The 25,280-nt window shown below is 42.0% G+C and overlaps 1 protein-coding gene across 2 annotated transcripts in view; it reads right to left on the reverse strand.

Moving 5' to 3' along the window:
• Positions 1-25,280, reverse strand: part of ITGB6 (integrin subunit beta 6) — a 124,456-nt gene that overhangs the window by 23,022 nt on the left and 76,154 nt on the right. For both annotated transcript variants that reach the window (XM_088474806.1, XM_088474807.1), the window contains exons 10-13: positions 21,694-22,102; positions 16,785-17,007; positions 9,794-9,891; positions 7,791-7,910 (exon numbers count right to left, since the gene is read on the reverse strand). In XM_088474806.1, coding sequence (XP_088330932.1) covers positions 7,791-7,910; positions 9,794-9,891; positions 16,785-17,007; positions 21,694-22,102 — 850 coding nt within the window. The remainder of the gene's footprint in view (positions 1-7,790; positions 7,911-9,793; positions 9,892-16,784; positions 17,008-21,693; positions 22,103-25,280) is intronic.

Here is a 25,280-nt window from a genome sequence, read left to right on the forward strand (position 1 = left end):
CGAATTCGTCGAGATATACTCACTAAACGTTCCTGGGACGGAGGTTTAGGGCTACCCTCACTACACCGCTACTATAATGCAACCCGATTAAGTCAGTTGGCCGCCTGGCACTCTAACCGCCATGTTAAGAGATGGGTTGATTTGGAGAGCGACTTAGTGGATGTACACTCAGTCTCTTATCTACCCTGGATGCCCCGTAAACATAGACCTAGATCCGCTCTTCTATTCCCCACTATAGCACTGACACTTAATAACTGGGACTCCCTTAATAAAAAACTAGACCTTTCTCCACACCCTTCCCCTCTAATCCCTATTTGGAACAACCCTGCATTCCCCCCTGGTCTATCTCAAACAGTGGCTTTCCCCTGGATTTCAGCAGGCATTACTAGGCTTCACCATATAGTTGAAGTATCCTCACCTAGATCCTTCGCGGACATTCAAGACAAACATAAAATTCCCAATAAACTTCACTATCAATATTTACAAATCCACCACTTTGCTAGCTCGAATCCCTCCACTCGCTCCCCTCCTAACCCCACACCTATAGAGAGACTATGCATGTACAGACCTAATGACAAAGGAGCTATTTCGCACCTTTACCACTTCATACTGGCGTTGAAGCCTCCTCCGCTCGAACCACACGAGCAGGCTTGGGAATCAGATCTTGGCCTTTCTCTTGGGGAAGAAGCATGGGACACTATACGCTTGACTATTTCTAAATGCTCCATCAGTGTGGCCATCCACGAGAACTCATACAAGGTATATACCAGATGGTACTTAGTGCCAGAACGTCTACATCAGATCTATCCCAGCACCTCTAATCTCTGCTGGAGAGGGTGCGGTCAACTCGGAACTTATTTTCATACGTGGTGGTCATGCCCCCTGATTGTCCCATTCTGGAACATGGTCCGTACCCTACTTTCCCAAATTGTTACCATTCCAATCTCTCTTACCCCAGCTATTCTTCTACTTTGCGCTCCGATCGATTCCATCCCCAACACTACAAATAAACTAATCCTTCATATTTCCTGCGCAGCCAAATTTCAAATCGCTCGTAATTGGAAAGTTCAACACACTCCCAGCCGCCAGGAGTTAATGAACAGAATTTGGTTTATAGCAAATATGGAATATATCACCAGTCTACAAAACAATGCTGTTCGGAAATTTCATACCGTATGGAATCCCTGGTATACCTCTCAAAATTCACCTCTCCCAGGCCTTGGTTAGCTTAGTCCCAAAGCTTCTCATATAATTATATGTGAATACACTATTTACTTGTGGTTTATTCTCTTACACTTCTCCCCCCATTTTTTTTTTTTTTATTATTATTTATTTATTATTTTTTATTTTGTTTTCTGTTCCCTCCCTCCCCCTCATATAAGTTCCTCCTTATTCTACTCTCTACTAATTCCTTTTCTATTCCACTATACTCACATTTTAAATGGTTTTTGATTGTTAATTACTTATATATTCTGTGGCAAATGTCGTTACCTGTCTACAGTTGATATACGATTGAATAATTTTGTTCAACACGTCATTTATACAAATTACTGTGCCACCATTTACATTCAATAAACGAATACAAAAAACCCAAAAACAAACAGGTGTAAGTTGGTGGGTATTAATAATATCAAGATCACCCCAGACTCTCTTATTCTTTTTTATTTGTCCCCCTTTGAGATACTGTTTGACAGGCAGCCTCATGTGGAAATATGATAATGAGGTTACTGTGCAGTGTCTCATGAAGATGAGTAAGAACAACTGAAAGTGAAAATGTTATTTTCTAACATGTCTGATGCAAACTGTCATGAAAGGGTGGAACTGTGAAACCTGGAGAATTTGTTATGATCTGAATTTTTTTACGCTCAGGTTGTTTGATTGATCATTGGGAGGGTCCGTACCAGGTGTTGCTGATGAGTACTACATCTTTGAAGGTGGCCAAGAGAGATACCTGGGTCCATTCCACTCACTGTAAAAAGGTCAACCAACCGGTGGAGAAACAAGGTGGAGACAAGGCTGAAAACTTGGACCTGTCGATCACGAGCATGTTCCGGGAGGATTAAAAGGTTGTAGCGAGATACCTGAGCTAAAGAAATTTGCAGGTCTGTGCTGCGGTGATGGACTGGTCTGCTGTGTTCATTTTCATATTCTCTTCCAGAGTTTCCATCATCCTGGTTTGTTCGGGGATATCTGATTTCTGTGACGGGGGACCGATAGAGGAGATGGGAGCTGATGGCATTTGCTGATGGAGTGGAGTCAGGAGCAGGAGTGCTATGCCAATCAGGGGAGTGTCTGACCAATCTTAGTACTGTAATTGTTAAGAGGTTATGACCCTCACACATGTTGAAATGCTTGGTATTCATAAAAACACACCATCACCATATCTTCACACGCAGTATGAACACAGAGGCAAAAGAAATATGATATCTGGAGATGTGCATAAAGCCACTCAGTTAATTAGTGAGACAACTGGCTTTCAAGTTTTAGTAGCATTGGCTCCCACCAGGATCGCTCGGGGTACACTAAATTTTAGATATATCCAAAATCTTGCTAAATTGATAGATAATATCACCGAGATGTATGATGACACCTTCAGGTATACAGGTAGGGAATTACAAGCATACAAGAAAGAACTGGTTCAACACAGACCAGTATTAACTAATTTGGAGTGAAGTGTTGCACTTATGTCACCAATGATACCAGCGACCCCAAGGAGTTGATAGACTGGAAAATGGATGAAATTCTGCAGCTAAAATGGGAATTTTGGAAGAACCATAATGCTTCAGTGGCTGAAGTAGAGGAGAAAGTAGAGGAATGGGTTTCATGGTTGAACCCAGTGAAATGATTCTCAGGTCTAGGAGAGTGGGTCCAGGAAATGATCACAAGCATAGGTAAACTCCTGATCCTCATACTGGTTGTCATCATAATAATTGGCATATGTGTCAGGTGTGTTCCTACTGTGTTGAAGTGTGGAAGATGTAAAAATAAGGTAAACCGGAACAACAAAATTATGATGGTGGTCAGTAATGACAATATGAATAATGAGGTAAATATAGAACTGCATTACAACCCTGAACTAGGAAATACCATCATATAATGTATTATGTTTAGACATGCATAAAATGTATTAAAATGTTATCCTAAAACCATCTCAAATAATGTAAGTCCCTATCTCCCCCACAAGACTTCCTTTGTGCATTCCCACACCTTTCCCATGATCCTCCAGGATCCGCGTATAAAGGTAGTTTTAGGTCCCCTCCTAGAGACACGTTATTGATGGATTAAGAACCACTGTGTGCCATCCCATACTATAACATTAAAATAATATGTCAAAATGTAAGTCTAAAATAAATGTAAGACCAGTGTATGATAGTATGTTAGTTGCTATCAAAGGGTGGACTGTCGAAGCTGGATAATTGGCTGAGACAGAATCAGTTTTAAAATTAGATTGGAGCGACGCCATCTTGCGAATGGCGACAAGACTCCATCTTAGAAATAGGTCACAGCGCCATTTTGTCAAAACCACATAGTACACAAAACACATCGCAAAAATGCTAATAAGTAGAACGGCCAGCTTTTTAACAATCTTCCCCAAACACATACCGACGGTGTCTGACATAATTAAAAATGACTTTCCAACACATTTAAATCACCACAGACTTAAATATGAACAGCACTAAAAAGTAGCAAATTAGTGGTGTTTTCCCTGCATTCACTTTAACACATACACGCGATGTTAAACAGTGCACAATGCAAAATAGCTAATTATTAGCACGTTCAGCTTTTTACCGATCCCTACACAACTAATACCGACTCAGAGATACCTTTCCAGCTTAGTGTTGCTTGCTAAGTACCCCACAGACCCCCAGACGCACAACGCTATTTAGTGTCGTTCTCCCTTGCATACATACACTTAAAGCAATAGTTCCGTAGCGCAAAAGGGTTATTATTACATGATTCATTCACAATGCCAGCGTGTAAAGAAATGACTGTTTTCTACAACTAAGGTTTAGTACATGATAAGTAAACTGTGTTTAGTGTCGTACTGATCTACTCTGTCTCAACAGCTTTCTGGTATCATCGGTGAGAAGAACGCAACATGCATTCTCAACTTATGGACTGTAGAGAGTTAAAACACTAAAATGTACTGTGTAATGTTAGCAGCTTAGATTTGCATGCGGCGGGAAAAGGATACAAAGGGAGGTTGCAGACCATTTGTATCCATTTGAAATTGTCCAATAAATGATCCTGTAACCAAGACAACTTTAAGAAGAACCAATGGAATCATGCCAAATTTATCTATTGTATTCCCAATCCCTGCAATGGAATAAATGTGCGTACAGACTTCAATCTGGAGTGTTCTTGCTGATGCTGTTGACGGAGGTTTCTTGCTGATGCCGGTAACTGGTTCCACGGCGCGTGCGTATGTATAACTGTACCTTGGGTCTGTATAATTTCTTTGCGCTAAATTGTCTTTAGATCACAGCGTGTAACCTACTGTTTTTATGTTGAATATTACACTTTGTGCGTTGGAAACACATTTCAATGTCTGAAGGATTTTATTTTACTGTATGACTGCGTACGCTGCAATGGAATATTATACTGTTTACAATAAACAATGTAGTTTGCTGCCAATTTTTTTTTTTTTCGGGCCTGCAGCACAATGCATAAAGAGAATCTGTAGGCCGAGGTCTTGGAAAGTATCTGCTGGGCCGCTCCAACACAATCAGAGAGGTCATGCAGCGTTCTACTCTGAGTGCTTATCAGCTCCCCTGTGCAGTGTGTGACTGCAAAGTATTACACCCAATAGCACACTGCATTGGCAGATGAATGACTGAAACTATCCACCTATCAGAGTGCAGGTTGCTGTCACATGGCCTATACAGCATGCTGAGAAAAAGCAAGGCACTGCAGGAGAGGTAAATGAATGGATTATGCACCCAGACCTGTAGACTGATTAGGAAGAATGGTGGGCAGCAGCTCTGTGTTATAACGCCACCAAGATCTGCTGTCTGATTTTAAATTACTACCCTCCCCCTGAAGGAAAAGTCTAGAACCTCCCCCCATGATTGTTTTACCTGATGGCAGACACTTCTACCCTTTTACACTGACCCGGGTTTTCGTCTGTGGAAATTGCTCAACCAGGGTCCAGCGACCCGGGGATCCAGCACGAGCAACTTGCAGGGTTGGGCACGGGTCGTTCCCGTGTCACCCTGCAGTGTAAATGGCGTGACCCGGGTCACGATAACCCGGGTCGTGCCACATGCTATCTGATTGGCCGGCTTCAGTAGCGCTTGGAGATTACATCATCTCCAAGCGTCCACTGCAGACCAGGGTCCGGTGTGAACGGTGCCGACTCAAGCATAACCTAGGTTGGCACCGCAGTGTGAAAGGGGTCTGTCCCAGGTTGGAAACGAATTCCAAATCCCAGGTCAGACCCAGGACTTTGGTGTAAAAAGGGGGTATAAGTGAGCCCACCTCTGTACTACAGTCTTTTTCTCCCCACAAAAGGGCTTTAAGTACCCCAAGCCAGCTTTGGAAACAGCATGCATGGCGACAGCAGTTGAGGTACCAGCAGGACCTGAGCAAATGTCCAATAGTAGCCGTGCTCTATCCATGGCTCAGGGCCACTTGAAGTGGCTATGCAGCCAAAAGAGTTAGTTAACATATAGCTAGCTAGTCACCACTTATGGACTAATATAGACCACTCACAACAGTATTCTGTCCCTTTAAAAATCAGAGACAGTTGTCATAGAAATTGATCCTAAGGCCAGCATTTTACATAAGAACTGATGCAGTAGAGCTGCTACAAGAACCCATGTGTGAATACCTCTGTAGTAGAATAACCAATTACAAAAAGGAAAAAAAAAAAAAAAAAAAAAAAAAAAAGATGTATTAGAGCCGGCGTTCTACAGGGACCGAGATGGCTGCAAAACATTCCACAGATTCAAAGGGTCTCATTTCTGTGCTGTAGAAATTGATCAGCCTGCCATATGACACCTTAGCTTTAAACGACAGCTGGGAAATGCTGACAAATGAGCAGACTGATGATTACTCATGGGACGCCATGTCAAACAATACCAGCAAAGGGCTGAGATTTACAGAAATACATTTCACAATACTTCCCCAGAAAAATGCTGCTGCAGCCAGGTATTCAACGAGCAAACACGTATTAAGTGATCGAGTAATGGTGATTAGTAAGAAATATGTTATAGCATCTGCTGGGAATGTCCTAAGGCTGTGCAGTATGGTATGGACACGAATCAAGTGTGTTTCATGACACATCCATGTAATATTAACACCACGGGTGGCCTTAATGGGGACAGTCACTAGCTACAGCGTCCAAAGACTACGGGCTCTATTTAATAAGCATTTGCAATAGAAAATATTCTATTGCTGCAATTTACCAGTAAAACGTTAATGGGGCAGCCGAACGAGGCTCAGATTCTCAGCAGTACTGGCTGGCATTGGTAAGGCTGAACTTAATGCTTCGCCAGGCCTTTTTGAGGCAAATGGGTATGCATGGCCTGGCATAGATAGAATTGCAGTTCTCATGTCAACCACTGCATTCTCCTCAGTCTGCTGGCAGTCCTTGAAGGCTATTTACTATTAGTTACTATACACACTGCCCAAAGGAGAAAATATGTACACAATCTTTAACACCTAATCACCAATTAGCTTTTACCTGTCTACAGTAAATTAGACAATAAAAGTGAACATCTGATTGGTTTTGAAATTTGCACCTTTGAGCAACCATGGTAAATACCCCTCACTGATTAAAGAAGAATGGTGACTGTACATTATTGTTTTCACGTCTATAAATCTTTTGTCTCTTGGCACTCTCAACTATCCCTTACAAACTTTTCTATTGATCAAACGAACCATATAGATATAGATACATCATCATTAGATTACTATAAGCTCCCTCTCAGTTGAGATGAAGGGAAAGAGGGTGGGGGAAGAGGGGACAAACAGGAAATGGGGGGGAATAAAAAGTGGGGGCACAGGGAACCCAGGGTTGTACTGGCCAACAGGGGTACAGAGGAAATCCCTGGTGGACCCCCTTTGCTTGTAGGCCCAGCCCCTCCTCTAGTTGTCAGGTTCTAGATCTGAAATTATAGATTGTTACTCTATTAGATGGTCAGTTATCGGGTGGAGCAGGACCACTGATCAGCATGGGGGCTTGGTTTACTTCTATAGAAACTACACCAAGATTTGGCCATTGGTTAGCCAAGCATCTGAGGTGGCTGGCCACACCCCCTTCTGGTGGATGACCACACCCATTAAGCACAGGCCCCTACCACTGCATTCCCCTGGTGGGCCCTTCATGTTCCAGTCCGACACTGAGGGAACCAGTTTCAGGAGTGTCTTTAACTGTTGTTATCACATCAATAACTCTTCAATCTTCAATCAAAGCAAGCGATTATACAAATTATCTGATTACAGATACTACAAATCTATTTTTATAAATCCACACGTGTGAAAGTGTCTATGCACTCGCCAAATTGTAACATAACACAACAGTTCACGAGGTAGATCCTATTTCATTTTAATCTAAAAATGTGTATTAAATGAATTTCTTGTCACATACTCTATATACACCCACTTTGCATATATTTGATAATATATATTGTTTATAAAAACGTATTTCTGTGCTCTGGGTCAGCAGTAAATGAGATAAGATACAAATGACTGTATTGTATTTGCCAACAATTTTGCTAGTCTGCGACTATTTGTCACATTTTCACTCCTCACATTATAATCTCTGACAGACAATATTAAATGCCTACCATTTTGGCGTATGTTATAAATTACTTTCTTTCCTTGCTCATCCGTCGCCATCCTAAATGTAATAGCACATTCATTTTCACCTTGCATGGCACAGAAAATAGATTTATCCTCGGAGGAATCTGAAGGGAAGAGAAAGGAAAGAGACAGGACGAATAAAATGCATGACATCAAAATAGCAGACGTGATGGATTGTCATGTCAGCAGGAGCTCACCAATGCCTGAGATAGGAGTACACGGACAAAATTGCCAGGGAAAGTTCAATATTTCTTTGTATTTTACTCTGGTTAGGGGGAGATACCTATGTCTGGCTTAGATTATACTTGTCTAAGTACATCCTGGATCTGTCAGTCACCATTGACCGTCTAATATACTCGTCCACAGGTATATGGCTGCACATTTCTGCAGGCCTTTACAATGCGACTTGCAAAGAACTAGAGGCACATAATGGTCTCATTTTTGTTAAAAAGGAACAGTATGTTCTCCATTACTTCCAGTTACCTGACGACACTGCAGTAGGAACGAAAATTCTTATATGAAAGGATAGTGAGACCCCAAGGAGGCCTCTCACTATGCGAGGCTTGGAATACATTGCCACAACAGTTGGAATCAGTTAAGTAAAGAACAAAAAGGAATGTTGGCTCCGTGTAATTTGACTCGCTTCTAGAAAAAAAAGTTATTTATGGTTAAGTTCTCTCTGAGTAATGTTCTTCTCCCTGTTTGGTGGCAGCTGTATGTTGACAGAATCTTTAATATGACCTGGGGTAGATCCTCACCTATGAGCTACGGTGACACCTGAAGCATAGATTAACGTATATATATGGTTTAAATGTTATCAAATATATGCAATGATAAGAAATATTTATTATCAATGTTTCAAATATAGAACTAGAATTTTGGATTTTAATATAATACTCTATAATATTTTTTACATTGCACGGCTACCTCATCATGGGGTATATTTACTAAGCCTGTTCCCAAACTTTATTGAATCGTGGCACCCTAGACTAGTACCAGCATTTTTTCCACGGTACCTCTAAGCCAAAAGATTCTTATTGAGAAACTCAGCAAAAATTATTGAATTAAGTAAATTGTGCTTAACTGTCATCCTTGGGTACAGTTATATGGTGGTGGGCAGGGTTGTGCTTCTGTTTGTCCGCACATTTAATGATTGGCAGCTGCCAGCACTGGTTTAGCCTATCACATTGCCGAAAAATTATTTTATATGTTTCTGGACCATAAACCCATGGGACCCCTGCAGATGCTATGCACCTAAGCAATGGATATTGTTTGCCAGATTTAAAAGGGCAATAATGATCAATGTAAAATTGGTCTTATTTTACATTAAATATTATTGCCCTCTTAAATCTGGCAGACAAAATCTGCAAAAATCGAGTGTATTGAAAATCCACAGCTTAGTAAATATACTCCATCTAACGGGATACAGTCAGGATACCGGCGGGCAGGTATTGGTTGCTATGGGCAACATCTCCACTTCTAAAAACTCTCACTTTAGTAAATATACCCCTAGTTGTGTTGAGGTGATTACACTGTAAAAAAATCATTTTAATATAATGAGCTGTAGCAAAGCTTTGCTGAATATGTATTTGCTATAAGATTAATTAACCATGTAGTCAGATTACTTATGATCATGTTCAGTGGGTGAGGCTGTGGGTACAATTCTATTTTTATGCATAGAGAGAATTACCAGTGTGACAAGTACAGAAGAGCCAGCAGTTCTGCTCAAGGTAGTTTTCCTAAAAATGAACACTAGAGGTTTGCACATAGCAACCTATCAAACTCTACCTATAATTTATTAAGTACATTCTTGAAAATGATAGCAGGAATCTGATTGGTTGCCATATGTAACATCTCCACTTCTCCTTTTTGAGAAGTTTTCATAAAACTACCCACTTCCTGCTATCCAAATGCTGCCAATTGCAAATGCAAAGTCCGTCAATCATGTGCTACTAATCTAATAGGTAGTAGTTAAAAAGCTACAAACCTTCATCAAGGCTGAGTGTGGCATCCAGGAGGTTACATGTCTCTACACATGCCCCAGAGTCCTGCATTTCTGAAAACAGATGGCACTCAACACAGGGTCTGCAAAGAGCAACCAACAGTTAATTTATCTCCGCCTGTCAAGAGGAGCAATGAATAAAACATATAGGTATTAGACCAATTCTGATTTCAAAGAGTCAAGAGTTCTGCTGTGCACATTCCAGATACATATAATATTCATTGTCCTGAAAACAACTTTATCAAACCCCCCTTGTCTAACATTTCTTTTTTTTTTGCCCTTCCATTCAGACAGTCCTGCAGGCTACATGAGTCAGATGCTCCAGGATGATAAATTGCACTGCAGTCATCATACCTGAATCTCATGCATAATCATATTTTATAACTCAGATGTCATGTCCTGACTCCTGACCTTGCTCTTGTCACTGCCTGAAGGCTCAGTATTCATCAAAACTATATTCAAAGCAACACATTAATAGAAAAAGAGATCTGCTATATTAGTTATTATGGGACAAAATAGTGTTTTCAATATTCTCACCCTTATTTTACTTGACATGTTTTTTTCTGACTAGTAAGTCTGTGGGCCTGACTATTGTACGCTGTTAGCATCGCAGCGATGCTAACATATTCTAAAGCCACAGGAGGCGTCTTGTGTACATAGACACCTCCTGCTAGCTTCTGTGATCCGCTGCTGCGTCTGAGGACGCAGTATCGGATCACCATTGGGCAACCATCGGCCATCTGAGTAAGCTGAAGCTCCTCTGCCAGGGCCAGGAAACCGCAGAACCTGGCCTCAAGCAGGCCCAACATGCCCCCTTTTTCTGGGACATAGGCCGATGCTGCCCTGCCCCAAACAGGCTGCGGCTTCTCCAACACTGCGACCAAAGCTTCTCACTTTGCCAGCAATGCTATATTTCTATTGATGACTTCTGAAAAATGGCACATGTGCAGAAGATACAAATCTGTCTGTCTGTCTGTCTCTATCAATCAATCAATGTATCATAACTATATATCTTATCTATCTATCTATCTATCTATCTATCTATCTATCTATCTATCTATCTATCTATCTCATAACTATCTATCATTCTATCTCATATCTATCTATCTATCTATCTATCTATCTATCTATCTATCTATCTATCTATCTATCTCACAGGTTCTCAAACTCGGTCCTCAGGACCCCAAACAGTGCATGTTTTCCATGTCTCCACACTGAATCAAGTGAAATAATTATCCCCACCTGTGGACCTTTAAAGATGTGTCAGTAAGTAATGATTACACCTGTGCACCTGCTGGGTGACCGACAAAACGTGAACCGTGTGGGGGCTTGTGGACCAAGTTTGAGAAACACTGATCTATCTCATATCTATCTATCTAACTATCATTCTATCTATCTATCTATCTATCTATCTATTATATATCTCATATCTATCTATCTATCTATCTATCTATCTATCTATCTATCTATCTATCTATCTCATATCTATCTAATATCTATCTAATATCTATCTCATATCTATCTATCTATCTCATATCTATCTATCTATCTAATATCTATCTATCTCATACCTGTCTATCTATCTAATATCTTTCTATCTATATATGTCATATCTATCTATCTCGTATCCATCTATCTAATATCTATCTCATATCTATCTATCTAATATATATCTATCATTCTATCTAATATATATATATATATATATATATATATATATATATATATATATATATATATAATTATTTTTCCCTATAAATGGTAGTTCTTAGATAAATTCTATCTCTGGCACATAGATTGCCAGATGAAAACACATATTATTATGAGTTGTAGGTGGAAATTCTCTTTACACATGAATAGAGGGATTTAATTGCATTCAGTTTTATTGTTATATGTATAAGGCCCATTCTAAAATATAGTCATGTGTTTATGTGAAAGAGTAGTTGCTATTGGCAACAACTCCACTTCTAAAAACCTGCACTGTAGTAAATATACCCCTAAGACTCTAGTTTCCAGCGTTTTTCTAGCTAGAAAGTGCTAATGTTCATAGGGCTGTCACACTGACAGTTCTGAAGTGACTGAGAAACGCTCGTCCCAGGTCGCACTTCAGCGCTTACCCTCAGAAAATGCTGCTTGCAGTGTATTCTGAGCGTAAGGTCCTGTGTGACAAGGGATGAGTGCTTTTAATTTACAGATCAATTGAAGAAGAACATCCTGCAGCAAGTTACTAAGAGTAAATAAGAGGAATATAATATCTGAAGTTTTTCCTATAGATCATTTTTATTTACGTCAAATGTTAATCACAAGAAACAGAAAGACATATTCAAAGCACTCAAGCTACTTTAAGGAAAATTAGGATCACCTGCTGCAGTTTAAATAGAGGGTATTGCTAACCCCGCACACATAAAAATAAGGAATCAGTATGATATGCCGGCGGCTGAAATCCCGACACTGGAAGCCCGCCTGGTGCAGAATCCCGAAAGCCGTAGGTAAGTACCCTAATCTTCCCCTCCCCCCTAACTCTAACCTCCCCAGGGGATGCCTAACCCTAACTTCCCCCCGGTAGTACCTAACCCTAATCCCCCCTTCCCGCACCCTAAACCTAACCCTACCGGGGGGGGTGCCTGACCCTAACCTCCCCCCAGTGGTGCCTAACCCTAACTCCCCCCCCTTCCACTAGCCTAACCCTAACCCTCCCCGGGAGTGCCTATCCCTAATCTCCCCCCGGGGGTGACTAAACCTAACGCCCCCTTCCCCGGGGACAGAGCAGTTACTTACCCATCCGGACGATTGGGATTCCAGCGCTTCGAGATGCCGACGTCGTTATCCTGTTCACTTTCGGGATATCGGCATCGGCATATTGTAAATGTTCTGATTGGCTATAGGTACTTTTAGTCTGTATAATGTTATAATAACTCATTTAACCCCTTTGCTGTAGAAGCTTTTTTTTTCCCGGTGCTGATCCTATTTTGACACTTTTAAAACTGGTCATATATCAAACAGCAAAAAAAAGGATTTTAAACATAGTTTTTCATAATAAAATTTGCACCACACAATAACAACTATGAAGGAACATTTGAAAGATGTGACTCACTTTAATCACACATGGGCAGCATGGATGGTGTAATGGTTAGCATTACTGCCTCACAGCACTCAGGTCTTGGGTTCTTTTCCAACCCTGGACTTAACTGTGTGGAGTTTGTGTATTCTCCAAAAATATATTAGTAGATTATTTGGCTACTGACAAATATATATTTTGTGGCAGTATCACCAGAGATGGCGTTGGTGAGCAGCAGATTCTGTGTGGGATTGGAGAGATCCTCCCACACAGGGTAGAAATACTGAGTTCTGACACACCTGTGGGTGCCTTGTGGAGAGAGCTCAGGTGTGGGCTGATGAGAAGGCAGACCAGTCAGGCTGCTGCTGGAGCCAGTCTATGTGGGACTGTGGCAGCCAGAGAGCCCAGTGAAGCTAAGCAAGCCATTGGGGGCCAGGAGGCCTGTGTCTGGACCTTGCAGGAGGCAAGGGGGGACCATAAACCTCTCAGACTGTGTGACATTTAAGCAGCTGGGCTGCAGGCTGAGGAAGCCAGGGCTATACCTGGAGAATACTGGGAAGGCCACCAAGACTGATAGTGTTTGTATATCTGTGGCAGTCAAGCCAAGCCAGGCTGGAGCCAGCAATAGACCTACAGAGAAGCAGGCAGAGACTTTATTGGCAGACTAGCTGCACCTTGATAGAGAGGGTTCAAGAAGTAAGCTAGTGCCTAAACAAGGGCTAGGTTGTTTGTTATTTTCTATTTCTGTTTCCTGATTTCCATGCTGGAAGTAAAGCACCATTTTCGTTTATTTTACTGGAATGCCATGTGTGCACCTAATCACTGCACCACTGACACCAATCTACCAAACTAATTACCTCAAGTAATCACAATATATATATATATGTATATATCCCTAGTGTGTGTACATGTGGTAGGAAATATAGACTGTATACTCCACTGGAGCAGGGACTGATGTGAATGGCCCAAATATTTTCTGTAAAGCGCTACAGAATATATGTGCGTTATATAAATAACTGGTACCAAATAAAATAAAAAATATAAAGGTGCCTCCAAGTACATAGGGGTCAACTGGGCACTTTTCGTGCCCTCCCCAATTCCCCTGGCCCAGTGCAGGGTGATCACCAGACTGTAAACAGTAAGGGTGGGATGTACTAAGCATCACATGCGCGTTGTGGTATATCCCCCCTCTCTTCCGGTACATACCGCTGTTGATTACCGCGGTATGTACCTAGAAATTAGATTTATATTGCAAAGGACAGCTCTCCCACTAAGAGTTGTCCTTTGTGATGCCCACCGGCTAGGGGGACATCCAGAAGGCCGCGGGGGGAGGGAGGTATCTAATTGGAACCCTCTAAAGCGGAGCGTCCCGATAAAAGGCCCTTTTGGGTAACTCCACCTGAAGATGGCCTTACCCACCGTGCCGAAGCATTCCACTGCTTAGTACATATGAAAAATTCAGTGCAACTCCAGAAAACTGCATTTCCGAGGATTTTACCACATTTTCCATGCCCTATGAGGCTAAATCATTTGAATGACGTGACTCCCCCTTTCAAATGATGATGCCCCTGCGTTTGAAACCAGGATGGAGATCTTTTGCCATTTCTGGACTTCATATTGACTTCTGATGTGTGGGAATTTATTGTCTGCTGATTACACTGGTCACCATAATATAAGTACTGTAAGAACACAAACTTTAAAGCTAGGGACTCCCTGGTTTCAAACGAGGATTCTACCAAGACTCTAGGTGCCAGGAAGTTGGAGAAAGGGCACTTTTAGCACTCTCACACATCCACTGGCTTTTTAGGATTTTCTGTATGTAGTGACTGGGGAGTAGTGGAGCTTGATGACATCACACTAGTCCATTATTATCTTTTCACTGCCCCATCTCCTTCCTTTGGTCCCGTCTGCATAAACTACTGGTGGGGGACTTATAAATACTTATTTTGCCCCTTTGAACTCCTTGGGGTTTATTACTAAGCAATTTAAACAATGGCTACGAATGTGTTAAAGGATATTGTTAAACTATATGTATATAATGATGCTCCTTGGGAAAATCAATAGTTTATGTCCTGGTGTAAACCACCTAATCCATGGGATAATGTTTTATGGCTGTGGGATGGGTGTTCTTAAATGAATAATACTTATGTAAAGTCAATCTGTAGGGAACTGTAGTTGCCTACAGACTGACTTTACATAAGGATTATTCATTTAAGAACACCCATCCTACAGCCATAAAACATTATCCCATGGATTAGGTGGTTTTCACCAGGACATAAACTATTGATATTCCCAAGGAGCACCATTATATAGGCAGGGTTGAAACTAGGATATTTGTCACCCGAGGCAAGGTTATAATTTGGCGCCCCCCCAAAAAATAAAACATAGAGTAAGAAAATAGTGTGTGGTTTTGTGATACAGTAATGCCCCTTAAAACAGATTATGCCACACATTAATGACCCTTACAACACATTTTGCCACAGTAATGTCTCTTACATTATGCAACACAGTAATGCCCCTTACAACACATTATGCCACAGTAATGCCCCTTATTCATTAAGCCACAGTAATGCCCCTTATACATTTATGTCACAGTAATGCCCTATATACATTATGCCACAGTAAGGCCTCTTTTACATTAAGCCACAGTAAGATCCCATCTCCATTCTCTTACCTGCCAGGTCCGTGCGGTGGGTGAGCTCAGGGTGGCGCGGGATGGGGCTGCCACACGCTGGGTAACTGTCAGTACTGACGTCATTGTAATGTGGTGCCACTCGCGGACCAATTGGAGCTCATCAACAGAGGCTGCCGGTACATGAGCACTGATTGGCTTGCGACCAGCACCACATTAGACTGACGGTGGCTCTGTGCCTCTCCAGGCCGGGAATGCGGCTCCAAACGCACAAGAGCAGCAACCAATTCTACCAGCAGCCTCTCCCCGGCACCCCCTCAAGTCTTGCACCCGGGTCACATGCCCCATCAGCCCCCCCCCTAGTTTCGGCCCTGATATAGGGCACAGGGCACTGCAGGGCAGCGCACTCTGTTCGGGTCTGTCAATTTGTTGTTTATAACCAATCATTCTCACTCCTGGGTGCCCCTATCTCCTCTCTGGCTGACTTCCCAAGCATCTTCAGTCACATCAACTTTTATTTAGTACACACTGCTATCTGCCCCACAAATTCTTATGGCAGCCCTGGACACAGTCACCGATTCCTGACCCAGGTGTTACCAGCACACCTCGAGTACCCTTGCTGGTGAGTAAAGCTGCAGGCACAGGGTACTTACACGGATCTCCCCACCACTGATATTTGGGACAAATCAGATTTGTCATGGCCCTTACCCATGAGGCCAAGCCACTTTTTCTGGTGCACGTCTTATGTTCCTATTTGAAAAGGGGGCGGGCGCCAATGCTCTTTCTGGCGCAGGGCACCAAAATGTCTAGTTACGGCTCAGGTTTAAATTACCATATACACCCGAGGTTAGGGAAACCTCAAATGTGAATAGCAGCTTGGGGTATAACAAATGCCTAGTTAGTGCTGACCAACATTAATAAATATTTATATACTAAGTGTCAGGTTGTAAAACCCAACACTTTTGTTCGTGTTCATGCCCAATATTTAAATAGGCAGTGCTTTTACTACCCAGACATGGCTAGTAAAAGCACTGCCCTTTTAAATATCGGGCATGTTTACTATGCCATATATGAATATTAATGCAAATATCGAAAAGTATACATAATTTTTATGCATATCATGTCTGTCATTCCAATAAGGATTAAATATTGATTAGCCTTTATTTCTATTATATCAATATATACTACAATGCTATACAATCAGGGAAATGAACCGAACATAACTATTGTTCTGTCTTGAGCATTATAATGAGAGTTATAGTCAGAGGGCTGAGACAAAAATGTACCTTGCTGAGTTGCACGGATCGCCACAAGTTGGGCACTTTTCACAGGTACTGCCAGATACCCCAACGCTGCTGCAGGTGCACTTGCCACATTCACATTTACCTCTCCCGCTACAAAGGATTCCAGTTTCAGATATGCAGGAGTCAGTACTTGTTGTACAGTTGCAGTATTGTCCAATCCACCCACTGTGGCAGGCACACTCCCCACAGTCACAGTCTCCATGACCTGTAGAATTATAACAGTACAATACAATTACCCTGGTAGCATTAGCAGAGGCACAACGTGATATTATTGTGCTCGCAGTGATCGAAGTGGAAATGTAGAAGGGGCAGTATTGGAAATGTGACTGAGCAAAGTCACATAGTATTACAAAGGAAGCATTAGGAGATGTGATGGAATGACATACCGCTGTATACTGACCCATTTCCCCCGCTGTATAGTGCTACATAATAAACTATTGTGACCTCGCACCTCCAAGTCATTGCTCTGCTTTGCTTCATTACTAGAATCAAATACACCCACTCAAATTGCTTATCCCAAATCACCAACAGTGGAATACACTTATTATATCCTTCCCGGGGGGAGATGTATCAAGTCATGGAGAGAGATAAAGGGGCTGATTCAACAGAGGACGCAATTGCAAAGCCTCACACAAGCAGCTTTGCAATTTCGCCCTTGCAAATATACAAATGCAGCAGGAGGTGTCTGACACCCCCTGCTGCATTTGCGTTCCCAGCACGGCGACCGAGGTGGAAGGCTGGGATAACCATCGTGACCTTGGTGGACGTCGCTGGACAGCTGAATTAAGACTCAGCTTACGCATTCAGGCAGGCTTACAAGGCCAGGGAATCCTGGCCTTGTCATTCCTAGAAAACGGGGACGACGCTCCCGTTTCCGGGAACACCGTTTGTCTCCGCCCCTTAAATGCCTCTGCCTGTCAATCAGGCAGAGGCATAGCAGGGGCTGTGTGCGATTACGCAGGGCCCATTCTGCACATACACAGAACGGGTCCTGCACAAGCACAAATTCCTGATTAACGAGAATCTGTGTGAATCAGGCCCAAAGTAGCCAATCAGCTTCTAACTGACATTTATCTAGCACTGTCTTTGAAATGATAAGAGCTGATTGGTTGCTTTGAATAACTACTCCACTTTATCTATCTCTAAGGCTTAATACATTCTGTACCCAGTCTGCAGCAATTGCTTAAACTACATATATAGGAAGGGTATATATTGTACACACACATATACACAGTGATTGCTGTTGCTGATTGCTGTCTGACTTAATAAAACTGCAGCCAGACAGAAGATTAGTTTAGATACTTAAATTTTTATCTGGCTGCTGGATCATAACATATTAACATCTTCCCGACCCAACATTTAAGAGCCTTCACTCAGGACACAATAAGCCTCGCACCTGATCCACCCAAATCCCACACTGCGATACTTCCCACTGTACCCATGTTTGCTTGTGTCATACCTATATGCCAAAACTACGGGAAATATGCACTAGACCATGTCCCCGAACAAGCCATGACACCAAACCATCTTGCCATAGCAAGGCCATGTCTCTTTGATTGTAATAAAAATTGGACAGTTGGCAAAAATCAAGACTCGATGGGGTATGACAACATTTGTTGCTATGGCTAAAGTTATGGTTGAGTAATATGACACAGGGGCATAGTGGTTGGCATTGCCACCTCAGAGCACTGGAGTCATGGTTTTTATATCAATCTATAGATGAGCGGTTCGGATTCTGTGGAATCCGAACCGCTCTGAACATTGGGGATCCGAGTCAACCCGAACACTGTTCGGGTGTTCCCCGCCTGACTCGGATCCCCCTTCGAGGACGAACGGCGGCCTCCTGTTGTCGGATTCTCGCAAGAGAATCCGACATCAGGGCCCCACTAGTGTAGGGCAGAACGCTGTGATAGCGCTCTGCCGTACACAGAAACAATCACACAGCCACCAGCGGCAGCTGTGTGTTTGTAATAGCAGCCAATGAGAGTCACACAGACTCTCATTGGCTGCTGCACGGAGGGAGCCGGCTGGAGCTCACTCATGAGCAGCGCGTAATAGAGCAGAGCAGATGGTGGCAGGAGCGGCGATTCAGGTAAGTTTTTTTTCTTTTTAATTTGTGTGTGTAAGGGGGCGCTACTGGGGGCATACTACTGGGGGCACCACTGCTAAAGGGGGCATACTACTAGGGGCACTGCTAATGGGGGCACTGCTGATGGGTGCACTGCTAATGGGGGCATACTACTGGGGCACTACTACTGGAGGCATACTACTGGAGGCACTGCTAATGGGGGCATACTACTAGGGGCACTACTACTGGGGGCATTACTACAGGGGGCATAACGATTGAGGGCACTACTACAAGATGAATTACTACTGGGGGCACTGCATAGGGGGCCCTACTACTAAGGGCACTGCATATGGGGCACCACTACTGGGGGCATTGTGTAAGGGACACTATTGCTGTGGGCATTGTATAAGTGGCACTACTACTGTGGGCATTGTGTAAAAGGGGCACTATTGTGGGCATTGTGTAAAAGTGGCACTATTTTATAGTGTAATGTGAATCAGGGGCACTAAGTGTGGTGTAATGTGAATAAGGTTGTGCACTGTGACTCCTTGGGCCGTAGCCCACTGTGTAAACAAGTGCTGTGACTCTGATGGCCGTACCCCACTGGGTGGGTGGGAGGGCCCAAGGACAATTCCATCTTGCACTACTTTTCATTTCTGCCACTGCTGTGTGGCAATGTTTCATAGATGTGCTTTAAACTGCGGTGTCTGTGTCGCTTAGTAACAAGTCAGCTCACTGCAACCTTTGGTCAATAATGGTGAAAACAATATTATAAGCTGTGAGGTGGTCTAAATTGACTGGAAATTAATGTTATCAAGGTTAATAATACTCTAGGAATAAAAAAAAAAATATTTATGTGATTTTAGCTTTTTTTGTCAATTTCTGTAAAAAATCCAAATCCAAATCCAAAGCCAGTCACTGCAGTTTATCAAATCCAAATCCGGATGACGAATTAGAACCAAATCCGGCAAAAATAGTCCGGCGCACATCCCTATTTCAATCAGAGTAGTACTATATGTTTGGAGTTTGTATGGGTTTCCTCCAGCTGCTCCATTTCCTCCCATAGTCCAAAACGTGCAGGTAGGTTAATTGGTTTCTGAGAAAGATGGACACGCGTGTTGTACAGCGCTGTGACAAAAATAAGGCGCTATATGAATAAAAGCTAAATGTACTAAGCTCATTCTATTTTAGAGTGTTCATAGTGTGATACAGACCTTTCATATGTACACCGATGACTGAACGCTACAGGATAACGTTTTTGAATCATGTTAAATATCAAAATAAGGGGCCTATGTATCAAAGCTTGATGAGAGATAAAATTGAGAGAGAAAAAGTATTAACCAATCAGCTCCTAACTGTCATTTTTCAAATACAGCCTATAAAATGTCAGTTAAGGTGCATACACACGGTCAGATTTGTCAGATGTGTCAGATGAACGATTGAACGATCTGAACGATTTGATGAACGATTTGACCAACGATTTGAATGATTTGAACGATTTGAACTATGAACGATTTTTTACTGCATTAAAATGAATGGAATCGTCCAAATCTGACCGCAAACACATCAGATGTCAGATATCGTTATCTGACCATCGGGAACGCGCATCGTTCATCGTTCAGACATGTCAGATTTTCCTTCAGATATGAACGATTGAACGATTTGTGAAATCGTTATCGTTCAGATCTGAAGAAAATCTGACCGTGTGTATGCTCCATTAGAAGCTGATTGGTTGGTGATTTATATCTCACAATTTTATCTCTCATTAAGCTTTGACACATAGGCTCCTTAGGGGTCTATTTACTAAGCTGTGTTAGGAGATAAAGTGAACAGTGATAAGGTACCAGCCAATCAGCTCCTAACTGCCATGTCACAGGCTGTGTTTGAAAAATGTCAGTTAGGATCTGATTGGCTGGTACCTTATCACCATTCACTTTATCTCCTAACACAGCTTAGTAAATAGACCCCTTAATCTAATAAACCTATTTTTCTGTTGTTCCTTAGATGTATTTGTTACATATTGCAGTGTATCATTTAGGAGTCACTGATAAATTACTATCTTCAAAACAACTGTAATTTCCAAATTCAATTCATTATGATATAGTGACAGCCCTGAAGAAATGTATGACCAACATTCCTGAGGCAAAGGTTCATACAGAATTGATAGGTTTCTTCTCATTATTATTGATTCAACCCACAAAATGGTTGCCAGTGCCATCACTGTGTGTATCTTACAGGTGCTATAAAACATAAAAGGCATTCCTTTATATTTTTGGAAGACATACATGGATGATATGTACAGTGTATTGTAGTATTAGGTAGGGCAAATTGGGTTGGGCTTGTTTTGTTGACATTCATAATGTCAGTATGAGAATGTCGACATAGTTGTAATGTCGACATGCTGAGCATATGATCATGTAAACTTTTATCATGTCGACACTGATGGAATGTTGACAAAACAATTCCAGTGGTACTGGGCTTCACTTACCATCGACGGCTCTGACGCTGTCCTGTGGTCCAGCGATCAGCTGGCATGGAGTTCCGGTAGAGTTATCGGCGATGGTGAACACACTACCCCTATCCCTAATCCGGACCTCTCCCCCGCAGCCTAACCATCCCTACCTAACCCGCAACCCATTTCACATGTAGATGGTTTAGATGTCAACATTGTGAAATGTCAACGTTCTGCAGATGTGAACATGTTCAACAATTTCTACATTATAACTTTACCTGAGTAATATGAGTTGTTGTGACAACTCCATTGGACAATATTTATTAGACTATGGGAACATATTTCTGTTAAAGCATTTGAAGAAAGTGTACCTCCACATATAAGTCCCCTGTGCCTCACACATGAAAAATCGTCACATTCACAACGCTGTCCGTAGACTTTTCCATAAACAGAGGGATTGCAGATACACTGTCCACAGAAGCACTCCCCTCGTCCAGAGCATGTATCCAGTTCCTTACAAGAGCTGCTGTTCAGAGATGCCTCATTGCATTCACAACGGGTTCCCAAAAATCCAGGTTTACATACACAAACACCGCACTCCAACGTGCCACTTCCCTGGCTGCACTCGCTGCTCTCCTCTTCAGCCTCTGCCGTACAAGAACAAGTACACTCCGAATGAATTTCAATCTCCAGACTTTCTTGAAGACCCACAGGCTTTATTATCATATGCCGTGTTTGTTCTACACAAGTTGTCGCATTTATAGTCACACTGAAAGAAACCTAAAAATAGAGATGGATAAAATGATCTTCTTGCCTTTCTTGCACAATCTCTTATCTACATACTTTGTATGTTACTTTGGTGCTTATTCTGAGTGGAAAGCAAAAGCAAAAAGAGCAAGTTAGGCCGGTTACACATCAGTACAATGTGTATCTCGGCGGCGGCACGACTGACAGGATGCTATGTCGGTCAGCCATACACACTGAACGATATAGTGCCCGATCGCATGCTATATCGTTCATGACCGCATTCCGCTGCATGCTGTCAGCCGCTGGGCCGTCCCATCTACCGTGCATCAAATGGGATGACCTTGATGTACGACAGGCGGGAGCGTGTGGTAGTGCATACACATGAGATAATGTGTATGAAATGTCGCTCCAATCCACGGGATCAGACGACAGATCATCTGATGTGTACCCACCCGAACTTTGCACCTGGACAAACCATGTTGCAATGAAAGGGGTGCAGATACATTTATGTTTTTGCTTGCAGAGTAAATACTGGATGATTTTGCATGTAGCCCACAAATGCTGGACAGCTTTATTTTTACACTGCAATTTAGACTTGAGTTTGGATACACCCCTTTAAATAGCTCTGCACATTTAAATCTACCCCCTACTGCAGTGCAACAAGGCTTTGCCAAGGTGTAATGTTACTTGTGTTTTTTTCTTTGCTCCTAACTCAAAATCAGCCCCATTATGTTGTGTTTGTCTTCCTTATGCAGGGCCTAAATCAGAGTTATACGATGATAGCATTGCTGCTGCGTTTTTGGACGCCATGCCCTCAAGCACAGGTGGTTAAATGAAATTGACTGAGCCACTAACTAAAGGCCCCCATACATCAGCAACTGATTGCAGCAATTCTGTAATTTGCAATCGATTGGGTATAAAAATCTTTCCCTTTTTCAATCGATTGTGGCAATTCTGCAATCTGCAATTGATTGAAAAAGGGAAAGAATTTTATACACAATCAATTGCAGAATTGCTGCAATCAATTGCTGATGTATGTGGGCCTTACATCATCTCTGGTCAAGCATGGACTTCCCTCTTAATTTATGACTGGGTCTCTTATGTTGAAACACCTTTCTCAACAATTAACTAGTTCAACACAGGTGATGGCAATCATAAATTAAGAGGGAAGTCGAGGAACAGAATTGTGTCCCTTCTGGAATGGGTGATTTTATCCATTGGTGCTAGTGACTTGTTTCCAATTGGCTATGACTTCTGATAGACATATTCCTGGTAAACAACCCAAACCTTTAAAAACAATTTGTATAGAGCTCTTGAACTTTCTCCATTATCAGGTATGATACACCACAATGTTCATTATTCATTTTACCGTGTTGAAGTTTTGCAAGTTGGAAAACTTAGAGCAAGTTAGGATATTCTTTCTATCACACAGAACAAATTTCTCACTCTATAGTTTGCATGCACATAGAGCGAGAGATAGCACTTAACTGTGTACCTGGACAAACCATGTTGCAATGCAAGTGGTGTAATGTAAATACATACATTTTTTTTGCATGTAGGGTAAATACTGGCTGCTTTTACATGTAGCCCACAAATACCGCACAGCTTTATTATTACTCTACAATTTAGATTTCAGTTTGGTCCCCTCCCTCCCAAATCTAAATCTCTGCACATTTTAAATCTGCCCCACCTGCAGTGCAACATGGTTTCACCAAGATGATCAGTTGAGAGAGATATCTCACTCTGGGCCTGATTCAGAGCCGGACGCTATTTGCGAACGGTCGTTCAGAAAAAGGGGCCGCTATTTAAATTGAGCGCTCGCTCTTTGCGGTCTGTTGATGCCTCTATGTCTGAGCGAGCGAGCGAACGAAATATGCGCTCGCTATTTTGTAAAGACGCCCCCTGGCCGCTCGCATCCTACGTCATCTCCGCTATTTATTTGATTAATCGAGTACACTGAAAGGCGTCTGAACTGCTCGCAGTGCTTGTGGTTGGATTTTCCTACCGCAATCATGCGAACATTTCAGGTTAAGAAACAACCAAGTGACATGGTCAATGACGCTGCTTTGTTAATTATGCACACCCTTAAAATGCCCGTTTTGACCTTTTGGCACGCCTGCGTTCGGATCTCCACTCCCCGTTTTCAAGCACCTTCCCCTGTTACCACCAGCAAACGCCTCATCCTGTCACTCAAATTAGCAGGCATTCGCTATTTTGCGAGCACACAATTTCCGACCGCAATGACTGGTTCGTGCATGCGTATTACAACCCATACGCATGCGCAGTTGTGCGAACATCGCTCGGAGCGAACGAGCGGCCGCTTACGAGTGGCTCTGAATCAGGCCCTCTATTCCCAAGTCTGAATCAGGCCCCGAGGCTCTACCACATTTTAGTATTCTTGATGGATTTGTTTTAATAAAGAGTGTATTCTTTTTGTAGAATGTTTATGAATCAGTGTCACTTGCTATTGCCCATCTTTGTTCTCTCTGTCACTCCCCGCTTTTCCTGTTCAAATAAATCCCACATTTGACTGCACCTGCATAGCAGCTAAGACTGAAGCTGCATATACACACAACGATTTTTTGAACGATTATCGTTAAACGATATTTAACGATAATCGTTTGAAAAAATTGTTCACTTTCTGAGTCAAATGATGAATGATTATCGTTCATGCGCGTTCACGTTTGTAGTTTGTAGTTCAGTCAGACTTGTCAACTCAATGATTTTCATTAAGGGAATATGCAAAAATCGTTTGTAGTTCAAAAAAATCGTTCATTACACTTTAAAAAATCTGACAGATAATCTGACAGAAAATCGTTCATAAAATCGTTGGTAACAAAATTGTTGTGTGTGTATGCAGCTTAAGACTGATCTGGTTTTCACTTTGCCAGAACAGACATCTGTCACTGTGAATATCAGCGATAACACATGAAGCTTATTGAGGAAAAAGGGTATTCCATCATTAATAGACACTAAAGGGTCTACTTGGTCGGTAGGTTTTATGCAAAGTTTGCACTCACCCCTATTGTGATACTAGCAAATGACAATATAAAAAAAAATGGACTGCATTGCTATACAATACCATAAAAATACTGTGTGTGTGTATGTGTATATATATTACACAAAGTATATATGTATGTATATATATATATATATATATATATTATATATTATATATATATATATATATATATATACATACATTTTGTGG

Source organism: Taudactylus pleione, unplaced genomic scaffold (genome assembly GCF_031769625.1).
Source record: "Taudactylus pleione unplaced genomic scaffold, aTauple2 ptg000156l, whole genome shotgun sequence".
NCBI classification, from domain to species: Eukaryota; Metazoa; Chordata; class Amphibia; order Anura; family Myobatrachidae; genus Taudactylus; species Taudactylus pleione.